Source organism: Schistocerca piceifrons, chromosome 2, assembly GCF_021461385.2.
Source record: "Schistocerca piceifrons isolate TAMUIC-IGC-003096 chromosome 2, iqSchPice1.1, whole genome shotgun sequence".
NCBI lineage: Eukaryota > Metazoa > Arthropoda > Insecta > Orthoptera > Acrididae > Schistocerca > Schistocerca piceifrons.
This window is the reverse complement of record NC_060139.1, coordinates 253,060,420-253,074,498: the sequence shown is the minus strand read 5'-3', so window position 1 is coordinate 253,074,498 and position 14,079 is coordinate 253,060,420. Positions and strand designations below refer to the sequence as shown.

The following is a 14,079-nucleotide window of genomic DNA, read 5'->3' as shown; positions in this document are numbered from 1 at the left end:
GGTCTATCGCACCGGGTGGGTGTACATCTATAGTCCTGTAATAATACCATTGTAGACTTGTTGATTTTATGTGACGATTTTTTCAAAGACTTATTTCTCTTTCATTCTGGAACCAAAACTAGGTGAATTTGTGTGCCAGTTGGGTCCTGGTATTCGTCCAGTTATTTTTACTATGGAAATATAGTTTTCATCCAAAATCGTAACGGTCCTCTTAGTTGGTATCTACCTAAGTTACATGAACAAAAGTTTCGAAATCAACATCTGTTAACATATGCGTAGTTGCAAATATAGCATATCGTCTTCTACAACTACACTGGTGTGGAAAACTTATGGACGAAAGTGAATTTCGCATGATGTGTCTGTCATGGCAACGTGCTCCCTTGCTGCCTGCCAGGGTGGTAAGTTCTTGTGGTAGGGCGTTCCTTTCCTCCACCAGTGCGGTTGACAACTGCTGGATGGTCGTTGGCGAATGTGGACTTGCCTCAGTATGGTCCCCAAGGCACGCCATACGTGCTCGATAGGATTCAGGTCAGGAGGACAGGCACGACAGCCCACTCGCCGAATATCTCTCGTCCCAAGAGACCCTCTACCTGCGCTGTTCGACGTGCTCTCACATTGTCATCCATGAAAATGAAGTCAGCGCCTGAAAAGACGTACGTGGGGAAGGAGTACGGTGTCACAATAAAGATGACAGGTGTGTGCTCCGTGTTCAAAGATTTAATACTCCGATGCAACGTTATGCCTCCCACACCATACCACACCTGGACAACCAACACGAACCTGTTCGACAGTGCTGGATGTACCCTCATATGGCGAGTGGTGGGAACACTTAATGCGGCCAGGAAAATTGTCGGACATGACCGTTTTAGTGGTCTAGGTGTTATGATGTGGGGAGATATATGGTTGCATCAGCTTGCTGATCTCCAAACCTTTGACCACTGTCACTCATCGATCATCGTTAGTGTGACTGCTTCCCCATGTGCGTCTTTTCGCGGGTGCATTTGGCCCTGACTTCATTTTTTATGGATGACAACGTGCCATCGCATCGAACAGCACAGGTGTAGGAGCTCTTGGAATGCGAAGATATTCGGCGAATGGAGTGGTCTGCCCATGCGCCCAACTCAAATCCCATCGCGCACGTGTGGGATGCCTTGGGAAGACATACTGCAGCACATCAGCCGCTCTTGTGGAGGAATGGAACGCCCTACCAACAGAACTCGTTACCAACCTTTGGACCAGTATGGGAGCACGTTCAGAGCGTGTACTGCTGGCCGTGGTGATCAGACACTCTATAAAGAACCATGTCCTGCCGAATGTAACGTGCAGGGGACCATCATGTATCGTAATGACTATCTTGTAATTACTGTAAGGTTGAGCCAGATAGTAGGGGATTCTATCGTTAATTTTTCCAAAGATTAATTTCATTCTATCGTTATGGTCCATCATTAGCCGGCAGCTTCAGAGGCCTGTAATTTTCACGTCCCACGGTCTGGCAACAGCAGGTCAGCACCAGGGTGGGCAATCTCGATCACGCGCCTCCCTCATGTGCTGACGAGGTAACGCCGCCTAAGCGACGCTGACCAGGCCTTGCTTCAGAACTTTCCATGCCGCCCCCACGGGTTTCTCGGCTTCTGACCAATCAAGGCGGAGGAAGCCATGTGGCCGTGCCGGACATACCCTGCCGCCCATCGGCGAGGCTCTCTCTCTGCTGCACGCCGTCTAGCTGTGAACACCACCTGTCTCTCCCGGTGCTGCGGTGCCATGGACTTTGTAGCTGCCCCACCATTCAGACTTGTCCGAATGGCAGACGCCACTATTCATTAACTTGGTGGACTATGTTTCGCCCGCCACTATGCTCTGGCTCACCCTCGCCACCCTAGGCCTGACTTATGTGGCCCATTTGAATGCATTTTCTGCCAATAAATGGCCTCTTAAATAAAATTGTCCTAATGGTTTATTCCCACCCACCGCCTTCCACTCCGGTGATCCTTTATATTACTGTCTTTCAATAAAAGTGTCATTTCTGTTCGTCTCACTGCGTATGTTTTTCAGTTAACCTTCTGTACTATACTGTTGTAGTTCTTTCTATGTGTGGTCCAAGTTTTCATCTAGCAACGTTTCTTGGCAGTGACGCAACCTGTGAAAGTTACTTTCGTCTTTAAGTTTTGCACGTCCGTGCATGTAGGAAGGTTATTGGGTGGACCAATACTGTTAAGATACACGTACGTAGACCAAGCACTCTTCGGTCAAAGTATTGTAGGGACTCACATACAAATGTTTTGTGACTTAGTAGGAGTGTCTGTTGTCTACTACAATGCCTATGTTGCAAGGCACTTGTTGTAGGTGCTTTGCTATTGAGCAGCACGAATGTTGAAAAATCGAATCTGCACGAAAAAGAGAGAATCTGTGCACTGTTTTGTGAAAGCCGCAGTATCAGAAATAAGGACAGCGTAAAGGACCTTGTTAATGACTGAGATACCTAAAACGATACATTCCTCGAATACAAGTCTTATTCGTTTTTATTAACTCATACTTTGTGTCTATAAAAGAAAGACTCTGTCTGACAGTCAGTGGAGGAGGACGGGTTTGGTACATAAAATGTGTCGAAGAAGACATACGACATTTCTGTTAGTTACAACGTGTTACATAGATCATATTCAAGTAAAATGTTATGATTGGAACTTGCCAACTCTATTTCCAAAAGTATGCATGTCTGTATCAACATCTCACAAAAACAGTTGGATAACAGCAGGTATTAAGAAGTCCTTCCAAACACTGAACACCTCAGTTCCATGAAAAACATTCACAGTGATCCAGAGTTCTTAAATTTCTATCATAGATACAAAAAGATCTATAGGAAGGTGCTGATTGCTGCAAAGAAGTTATTTAATGACAAAGTAATACATATTGCAGAGAATAAAAGCAAAGCAGTCTGGGATGTTATCAAAAAGGAAACAGAGACAATCAAATGCAGAATAATATACTGCTAAGGGAGGGGGATAAGGTAATAAATGATCCACAACACTTAGCAAACTATGTAAACCAGCGTTTTTCAAGTACTGCATAGAAGTTACAGCAAAAAATCCCCAAAACGAATATAACGCCTGTGAATAATGTTCCACTAAATACAATGATGTTACTTCCAATCACAGAGAATGAAGTCAATAAAACTGTTCAAAAACTAAAAAATAAAAAGTCAGTAGGCTTAGATGAAGTACCAATGTGTGTTCTGAAACAATGCATACTGATTATTCGAGGCCCCTTAACAAATGTAATAAACGAATCCTTCACATCAGGGACATTTCCAGAGCAGTTAAAACAGGCAAGACTTGTACGTTTGCTTAAGAAAGGTAATGCAGAAGACATAGAAAATTGCCGGCCCATTTCCCTGCTATCAGCATTCTCAAAAATAATACAAGAAATTATGAAAGACAGATTAATGAATTACCTGAATAAATACAATCTATTAAGCGAATCACAGTTTGGTTTCCAAAGTGGCAAAAATATGGAGTCAGCCATGATAGAATTAAAAAAAGTTGTACTTGATGCTCTTGATAAAGATGAGTGTGTCACAGGCATATTGTTGGATCTTTCTAAGGCATTTAATACATTCGATGACAAGATTCTATTAAATAAATTAGAAGCATTGGGAATAAGAGGGGTAGCTAATGACTGGTTTCGATCATACCTAACAGATAGGGTACAAACAGTAGAGATAACACATACTTCAAATAGATTCAAACATTTAGTAAACCACTTATCAGAATCAAAATAGGGGTTCCGGAAGGTAGCATATTAGGACCAACACTGTTTGTGATATACATCAATGACTTTTCCAGTAGTGTTAATCATGGTGAAAAAATTCTCTTCGCTGATGACAGCAATATTGTAGTCACTAAGAAAAGAAGAGAACTCCTTGCTGAGAAAGCAAATGAAACTCTCAAGGAAGTTTATGATTTGTCAATAAGCAATAAAGTGACATTGAACACAAAGAAAACTAATGCCATGAATTTCAGATTGAAAAGGAAAAATAACAATGTTAAATTAAATGTAGATGGCACCTCTATAGACTGTGTAACAAATGCAAAATTTCTAGGAATGAATATTGATTCTCAGTTGAAGTGGTGTGAACACACAAAGGTACTTGCAAACAGAATGTCATCAGCATGTTATGCCCTTAGAATCCTATCATCAGTGTGTTACATTCAGTTACATATTATTCATATGTACACTCAATTCTTAGCTATGGCATTCTTTTTTGGGGAACAAACGCACAAAATATGAACAAAATTTTGAAACTCCAGAAAAGAGCCATAAGAATAATAACCAAAAATACTAGTTGAGCTCATTGAAAAGATATGTTCAGAACACTGGGGTTTTAACTGCTCCATGTGAATACATTTACCAGTCAGTTGTGCACATCAAAAATAACATCGGTAATTACTGCACAAACAGCTCTGTCCATGCCCATGCAACAAGAGATACACTCAACTTAAATTTACTAGGAAAAAATAAACATAAAACTCAAAACAGCATTTTCTACCAAGGAATAAAACTATACAACAAATTACCATAAGAAATTAAAGAATTTGCAAAAATACACTTATTTAAAAAAGCAGCTAAAAAGTACCTGTTTTGCAATACATTTTATACATTGAAGGATTACTTAGATAAAACAGAGTAGGGGTTTGATAAAAAAATATACAAATAATAATAATAATAATGATTATAAAATATTCAACATGCCACATAACACCTTCACTTGATGTTTTTTCCTTCTTTTTTCCTTTCTAGAAATACTTACCCCCAAAATGTGCATAGCACAATACTAACACCTCTTCCTCTTTCTGAGCTCAACATCTCACTCATTATGGAGGGTTGGTGACTCAGTTTATGATTGTCTCTAACTAGAAGTCTGTAAATATATGTGTATACAAATTAGCTTATTGTAAATTGATCTAAACTTGTAAATACTTTGACATGTCCTATATCCTTGTAGAAAGAGATCTACAGATGAATAAAGCTACTACTGCTACTACTACTACTACTACTACTACTACTAATAATAATAATAATCATAATAACAGAATGCATCTTTCTTTTAAAATAGAAAAAAGTATTTATATATCTAAATGCTGAACATTTACAGTTTTTGCTGTAAAAATATTAACTATCTCTATTAAAGAATCCCTCTGTGGTATAGAGAAACATTTTTAATCTTCATTTGAAAACACTTCTAGTCTCTATCAGACATTTTATTTTAATGGGGAGTTTGTCAAAGAGTGCCATAGCTATATATTTCACACATTTATGAGGCAAAGAGAAAAGAAATAATAAACAGAATTCTAAATTCTATGTTCTTAGGTGTACATACTGATGAAAACTTAAAATGAAAAACTATATAATAGACATGTTAAATCGTTCAGTTTCAGCTAGTCTTGCCATGAGAATAAAAGCAAACTTCATGGATATATAAGCCAGTAAGTTAACATATTTTGAATATTTTCATTCACTGATGTCTTACAGGATCGCCTCTGATTTGTTTCTATGCTCAACAATGCTTTCAAAGGGAAGTTGGGCACTGAAATCTTGTAATAATAGGATTTGCTACTATGTGAGGAACACAAAAGCCTTGTGTATTTTCAATAGTGAAGATAACATCCAGTTATCAGTCAACAGTGGGGTATATAAAATTACTTGTCCTGATTGTGCTATGTCTTATATTGGTCAACTAGGCAGAGACATACCAAATAGGTTGGCTGAGCATGAACACAGCTGGAGGTTGCCAAATACACCAGATTTGCTGAGCATGTGCTGAATGAGTGTCACAGGTACCAGCCACAGTCCCATGTCCTTCACTTAGCTAACAAAGGCGAGAAACTCAACCTGTTGGAAGCCCTGGAAATCAACAAACATCTAGTCCATAGTCTTGATCTAATATTAAAAGACCAAACACAGCTCAGTATTTCCGCTCGTCTACACATCACTTAATCCTCACAGTTTTCCAGTGCTTCCCATTGCTGAGCTCGTTTCTATTCATCTATTTTTCCTGCATTATGTCATTGTATCATGACTGTCTATAAATTCTGTTGTTACAGTTCTCGGCTACAACACCAAAAAGATTCGCTTCTCGGCTTTTGGCAAGATCAATGTGTAGTCTTTTTTATGTAATATAGATAAGGACAAAGGACAGTAGAACGAAGAGAACTTTATTTCAATTTATATAATTGAACTTTATATCAATTTCTATAATAATGTGTTGCAACACCATCAACTTTAATCTTGCTGCAATTAAGAGGTTCTTTCACCCATACGGACACAGACTCTGACTTGTGGCGACGTCATTTATCCACTGCGCCAAAAACAGCGGGTGGAAGCTACAGCTGATAGATATTTATCTTTGCCGTAGTCGGCTTGGTTACGAGTTGTTTATTCTTGTTAGTTTTTGATCTGTGCTTGGAAAATAAAATGTTTTCTCATCTCATGAAAAAGCTGTTACTTCATAAAATATAAAGGCTCCCATAGTGGTGACCCCGAAAAATCGTAGCAAAAGCGTAAAGAAAATATATATACCGAAGAGAATAATGAATTCAGAGACAAAAGCATGGGGCAGTGGAGTCAAGATTGAAGACTACAGTCTGTTCGACCAAGGATCGCGGTCCACGCCCTTTGATTCGCCACAAAACGGAACGACAGATGTTAACGCAAAAGATGGGAGTACCTACGCGCGACTCGGAAATGTTAAGCTTTCCGCGTTCTGGCCGACGCGCCCGCAGCTTTGGTTTACGCAGGCTGAATGCATATTTCGGCAGCGTGGGGTGTCTAACAACATTGACAAATTTAATATAGTGGTTTCACATCTAAATTTAGAAGTGATAGAGCAAGTAGAAGAAACCTTGTCGCAACAAAATTACTTTGTGCTAAAGGAAGCTCTCATACAGCATTATACGTTATCACCAGATTTGCGACTACAAAAATTTTCGCATACGAAGATTTGGGCGACACGACTCCGTCACAAGTACTCAAAGCCTTACGTACATTAGCCGGCCCGGAACTCCTACCTGAAGAGTCTTTACGTCTAATATGGCTTCGTAAACTTCCTGCCAACATCCGTGCAGTCATTGCAGCAGAAACAGACTTACCATTGCAAGTCTTAGCAAAAAAGGCAGACACCATCGCAAACACCTTAACCGAAGTTTCTGCGTGTTCTGAATTCAACTATAGCCAGGATAGAGGCCCAAGAACGTGTAGTGTGATGGAATCTGACGTCAGTGAGCCAGGAACATGCAATAATACTTCCCAACAGCAGTGCTCATCGACCGAACCCACCATACAGCAACTGGCAGCATAAGTGGCAAAACTCAATGTGCAAGTAACTTCACACCACCAGCAGCTACGTAGTCGCAGTTGGAAAAGACGAAGAAATGCTATCCAACAGGATTTGACAGATCAATGGTGCTGGTACCACAGACGCTTCGGTAACACTGCCCGTCAATGTATTCAACCCTGCAGCTACCCAAACTTAAAAGGCGGGCGTTAAAGGGCGCTAACGTTCGTCAACAACAACATAGGCGCCCGAGTCATAGCGTGATTCAAAGAGGTGAAAACGCCACGGTATCTGCAGTCAACCAATCACAACGATTGTTCGCGTTGGACCTCTCTTCAGGTGAGAAGTTTCTGATTGACACAGGTTCAGAAGTCAGTGTTTATCCAAGAAAGAGAGGTGATATACTCACGACAACAACGCAATATGTGCTGACTGTGGCAAACAATTCCAGAATATCTACCTATGGTGAGAAACAGTTGGCATTACATCTGAATTCCAACTTCCATCCAAAATGGACTTTTGTGGTTGCTGATGTGCCGAGTCCTATAATTAGAGCGGACTTTTTACGGAACTACCGACTTATGCCCGACCTGGTTAACTGTCGTTTGGTGACAGTTCCCACAGAAGGGATATTGCCTACTGCGTCTTCTGCGTCGGTTCAAGTGCAGTGCGATGTGCCCGTGTCTTTCCGCACGAAGATTTCCGGCTCCTCTACCGCGTCATCCGCGTCGGGATATTGTGATACGATTTCGTACTCGCAACTAAGCGGGGCGCACACGTGTGCGTCACGCAAGAAGACACCCGACAGTCGTAACGATTCGTATACTGTAGGCAATATCAGAGCACTGTCGGAGGAATCACTTTTTCGTAAACTGCTTCAAGACTTTCCAGCACTTACCGAACCCGTCAACGCAACCAGGAAATGCTGACACAATACTCAGCACCACATCAACACGACACAAGGTCAACCCGTTGCCTTCTGCCTGCGGCGTCTGTCTCCAGAGAAGCTGCTCGCGGCGCGAGCTGAGTTCGACAGACTTCTAAAAACAGGTATTGTAAGTAGGTCTGATAGTTCATGGGCATCTCCAATTCACATGGTCCGTAAAAAAGACAATTCATGGAGAGTATGTGGAGACTACAGGGCGCTCAATGCCCGCACAGTTCCCGACCGCTACCCAGTACCTAATGTGACTGATTTTAACAGTACGATTAGCAATGCCAAAATATTTAGTGTGATTGATTGCGCCAAGGCATTTTCCCAGATTCCCATGGCTCAATCTGGCATTAAAAAAACAGCAGTTGACACACCATTCGCTTTGTTTGAGTACAATTTTATGCCATTTGGCCTCAGAAACGCTGCCCAAACATGGCAAAGATTCATGCATGAGGTGCTTCGAGAATTACCATTCGTATTTTGTTATATGGACGACATTTTAGTATTCTCTGGTTCTGTATATCAGCATGTCGAACATCTGCGGCAGCTTTTCCGCTGTCTGACAGAGTATGGCATAATAATTAACGAAACAAAGTGCACGTTTGGAAAACGCGAGGTTAAGTTCCTGGGATATTTGGTTTCAGCAGCAGGCCTGTCACCTTTGCCTGAGCGGGTTGAAGCAGTACAACAGATGCCCCTTCCCACAACTTACAAAGGACTTCGCAGATTTTTAGGCATGCTCAACTATTACAGACGTCACTTACCTAAATTAGCTGCCGCCCAAGAGCCACTCAACATTACTTGCAGGTAAAAATACAACAGGAAATCGTAAAATTCCATGGAGTCCAGATGCTGAAGTAGCTTTCCATGACTTAAAGAAATGTCTTTCTCGGGCAACACTACTGGGACATCCAAGATTGAGCGCTCCTTTAGCACTCATGGTTGATGCGAGCCAAACAGCAGTGGGTGCAGCGCTACAGCAAGAAGTTGATGGCAGATGGCAGCCGCTCGCATTTTTCTCTAAAAACCTGACTCCACAGCAGCAAAAATGGAGTGCTATTGACCGTGAGTTGCTTGCTATTTACTTAGCCATAAAGGATTTTCGCACGTCTGTCGAAGGGAGGCACTTTGCAATTTTTACCGATCACAAGCCGTTAGTAGCTATATTTCAACGAGACACAGAGCTCAATTCACCACGTCAATGCAGGTAAGTCGAGTACATTGCACAGTTCACAACTGACGTGCGTCACATTTCAGGAAAAGACAACCTGGTCGCAGATTGCCTGTCTAGGAATTGTGCCAGTTTAAATTCAATTCGTTGGACCGAGTTAGCGTCTAAACAACGAGAAGATCCTTTCTTGCGCCGTCTAATAGAGGAACAGAGAACTGCGCTGCAGCTCAGACGTGTGTCTGTCCCAAATGTTCCAGACGGAATTTGGTGTGATGTAGCAAAAGGAAAGGAGCGACCTTACATACCAGAGCAATATCGTCGCGAGATTTATAGTGCACTACATAACCTTGTGATAGGAGTACGAGCTACAGCCAAGTTAGTTTCCTCCAAAGTAGTGTGGCCTGGAATACAAAAAGATTGTCGTGCATGGGCGCGTACAAGCCTAACATGCCAGCGTGATAAAATCAGCAGAAATGTCTTTGAACCTATTGCTGACTTCCCGACACCATCTGCAAGATTTTCACATATCATGTGGACATTGTGGGCCCGCTATCATGCTCTTCAGAACAACGCTATTTGCTCACAATCATTGATCGTTTTACCAGGTGGCCAGAAGTAGTTGTAATACAAGACATTTCTGCGGAGCCGGTTGCAAGAGCACTGTTGCATTCATGGTTCTCCAGGTTTGGCGTTCCGCAAAACATAACAACAGATCGCGGAAGGCAGTTTGAAAGCCAACTTTTCAATGAATTTTTACTACTGTGCGGGTGCAACCACCTACGCACCACAAGCTATCATCCATCTAGTAATGGAATGGTGGAACGACTACACCGCACGCTCAAAGCTGCATTAATGTGTAGTTCCACTGCATGGCCTGAAGCACTACCGCTGGTCCTACTCGGATTGAGAACGGCCGTGAAGGAGGACTTACAATGCTCTTCCGCAGAATTGGTTTATGGCGAGCAATTGAGGGTTCCTGGAGAATTTATCGTTCCAGCATCTACACAGCCGTTCGCCCCTGAGCTATGCACGCAATTCGCGAGACAACTCAGCGTTAGAATGAGAAACATCAAACCCACTAACCCTGTCAGACATGGAGACCGGAGAGTGTTTGTACATAAAGACCTGCAAGCAACGTCCCACGTGTGGCTTAGGGATGATACGGTGCGCCCGCCGCTTGTTTCGCCTTACTCTGGACCATACAGGGTAATCACAAGAGGAAGCCACAGCTTCAAAATGGATAAGGATGGTAAAGAAGAGACAGTCTCAATTGAGCGGCTTAAACCTGCTTACACCGAAGAGGGTACACAACTTCCTCGGTCTGCAAAATCACCCTCAAACGAGGAGGCCAAAGAAACAGCAGATAGCCTCGCCGAGCCCTCGGTTTCAGAAGAGGACAACGAAGCAGCAAGTGCAGAACAGGACCAGCCATTGCCTGCACCAGATGTTTTCACGAGAGCTGGTAGAAAAATCAAGTGCAAGTTTCCCCACATACCTGGTGCACCCGGTTTCAAAAGGAGGGGGGCTGATGTGGCGACGTCATTTATCCACTGCGCCAAAAACAGCGGGTGAAAGCTGCAGCTGATAGATATTTATCTTTGCCTTAGTCGGCTTGGTTACGAGTTGTTTACTCTTGTTAGTTTTTGATCTGTGCTTGGAAAATAAAATGTTTTCTCATCTCATGAAAAAGCTGTTACTTCATAAAATATAAAGGCTCCCATAGACTCATTTATTTTGCGATGATTCCTCGTCCTTTTCATTTATAATTATCAAGCTGTTCTAGCAACAAACGACGGAAGAATCAGTTAATATGAATCTATCTGAATTTGAGACTAATAGAGTATTACCCTTTAATGAATCTTAGGCACATAAAGGTGTGAAATATACAGCTATAAAACTCTTTGACATGCTCCCCACTGAAATAAAATGTCTGATAGACAGCAGAAGCGGTTTCAAATGAAGATTACAAATGTTTCTCCTTACCGCCGAGGGATTCTTGAATAGAGATAGTTAATCCTTTTTACATAAAAAAACCGTAAATGGTCAGAATGTAGATATATAAATACTTTTTTTCCATTTTGAAAGAAATATATGTTCTATTATTATTTTTGACGGCACAAAACTGGTTTTTAAGGTTTAAATCTAGCCCTTTTGTGCAAAACCAGTCTATAGCTTCCACAAAAATTTCATTTGCCATTTTCTCTGTTGATACTTCATTGCTCAGCTTCACAACAATGACTGTCCATCTGAAACCAAGAATAATTCTGCCTCCTGATTAAATAAAATTATAGGTAACACATATAAGGCAAGAACAGTAGTGGACCAGTGATCCACCCCAAGGAGTCGAGAATACAGGAGAAAATGTGGTAAAATGTACATACCGTCTTTCTGTCTTCCCCAAGACAAGACTGTATGAATTCAAGTTCTTGACTGGTGATTCTTTTGTCTTCTAAAGGATCCTCAGCGATACACATGAACCATACGACGTACCACAACACAGCAATTGCTCCTGAAAATAAACATTGAGGTGATAGTTCAACAATGAAACAGAAATGCCAATACACACACCAGTCATCGGTTTTATAAGTTTCTGTGGTAAGAAAAGATTTAACAAATTAAAGATAGCGACCAAGCTCGGTTGGTCATGCCCATGTACATAACAGTATATTTACACAAGGAATTTTGACATTTTAAAATTAGAGTTTTAGTTCTAAACTATTAAATTATCTATGGATGTTAATTATCTAAAGACGGATGACACGTACCTGAAACCCTCAACAGTAATGGAAAAAGTTAAGTAAATAGTAAATTGAAAAAGTATTCATATCCTTCTTTCAAGTACAGCTTTATTCTAAATGCTGGAAATGAACATTTAACTTCGTTTTGAGGAAAAATATGGTTATGCTGAAGATGGGATTAAAATCACAGCAGGTTATGGCAAAATGGATATTTTGTGCATATTTAAGTGGCTAGTTTTTTGTCTTTCGTGATGAGTAAATGATTCTTCTGACGTGGAAACAACACGGAAAAGCATGTTATTCTCTATGCCGTATGATCGTAACTTTATTCGTAAGATCCCTACAGATCCTCCTCAGGTTTGTGGAAACATATAATCCGCGACACTTTACCTTTTTTCAGAAATAACGGTTGAGAGGGAAGCTCAGATTCGCGCTTTAACAAACTATTGTCGAGTACTGCTTGAGGCCTCGCGGGTTTAGCCAAGCGGTATAGGGCGCTGCGTTCATGGACTGTGCGGCTGGTCCTCCCTCGGGCGGGGTTTGTGTGTGTTTGTCCTTCGGATAATTTAGGTTAAGTAGTGTGTAAGCTTAGGGACTGATGACCTTAGCAGTTAAGTCCCATAAGATTTCACACACATTTGAACATTTTTACTGCTCGAGTGTTTGTAAGCCTCGTCATTTGTGATTAAAGGAGAACATGGAAATTATTGAGCGGCGTGTCGCCCTGTTGCCCGAAGACTGGTGCCGTCAGTAGGCGACCATGCCTGAAAATGTCCGTAACGTAGCATTTACGATCAAGCCTAACTTAAAATACTCGTATTAACAGGCTGGAAACAGGCGGATAAGTAAATGTAGCGATTTTTGCTGTTACCGACAACATTGTGAGTATATTTAATGAGAAACAATCTTTTTCTGGACTCCTTATAAACCTCACAAAAGCATTTGAACATGGTCTTTATAAATCTCACGAAAGCATTTGAACTTGTAAAGCGCTCCCTGCTGTTACATAATCTAGAAAGTTATGGAATTAAAGGTATCTGCAGTGAGTGCTTCCGCCCGTATCTCTCCAAAAAAAAGTATCTGGTTGAGCTCACGACTCTAAAATGAAGGACAGATTATTCAGGGGATGGACTAGTAACCTACAGTGGGCCACAGGGCTCCATCCAAGAGCCGCTCCTATTCCTGGTGTACATCAATGACGTACCATTTACGGTCAAGCACGACTTCAAATACTCGTATTAACAGGCTGGAAACTTTTGTTGTTACTATGCTACGAACTAATCAAGGGTACGCAGAACTACACACCTCAACAAAAGTGTTGCGTAACCCTGATCTGTCGCACAGGTATGTTGCCATTGTGACTGTTCCTGTACCGATCGGAAGGTCACCCCTGACGTTGTTTGTAAACATACACACAATTACCATGAGAACTACCTACTGGTAGAACGACACACCCGAACGGATTGGAGCATTTCAGTTGAGAGTTAAAACACCAGTAGGGACGCATTAGAGACGTTTGTGAAGCAGTAGAGTGAATGTCCAACATGTACGAAGGACAATCACGACCAATGATCGGGTCCGCACCTTCTTCAGTCGTAGTTGGTCCCGTTCTCGCAGGATCTTTTTCCGGCCGCAGCGATATCGGAGATTTCATGTTTTACCGGATTCCTGATATTCACGGTCCACTCGTGAAATGGTCGTACGGGAAAATCCTCACTTCATCGCTGCCTCGGATGCTGTATCCCATCGCTCGAGCGCCGACTATAAAACCACGTTCAAACTCACTTAAATCTTGATAACCTGTCATTGTAGCAATAGTAACCCATCTAACAACTACGCCAGAGACTTGACTTATACAGGGTGTTACAAAAAGGTACGGCCAAACTTTCAGGAAACATTCCTCACACAC

General features: G+C 41.7%; 1 protein-coding gene across 1 annotated transcript in view; it reads right to left on the bottom strand.

Moving 5' to 3' along the window:
* Positions 1–14,079, bottom strand: part of LOC124776640 (vesicular glutamate transporter 2-like) — a 172,933-nt gene that overhangs the window by 30,144 nt on the left and 128,710 nt on the right. Inside the window, exon 6 of the mRNA XM_047251730.1 lies at positions 11,814–11,941. Within this exon, the coding sequence (XP_047107686.1) occupies positions 11,814–11,941 (128 nt within the window). The remainder of the gene's footprint in view (positions 1–11,813; positions 11,942–14,079) is intronic.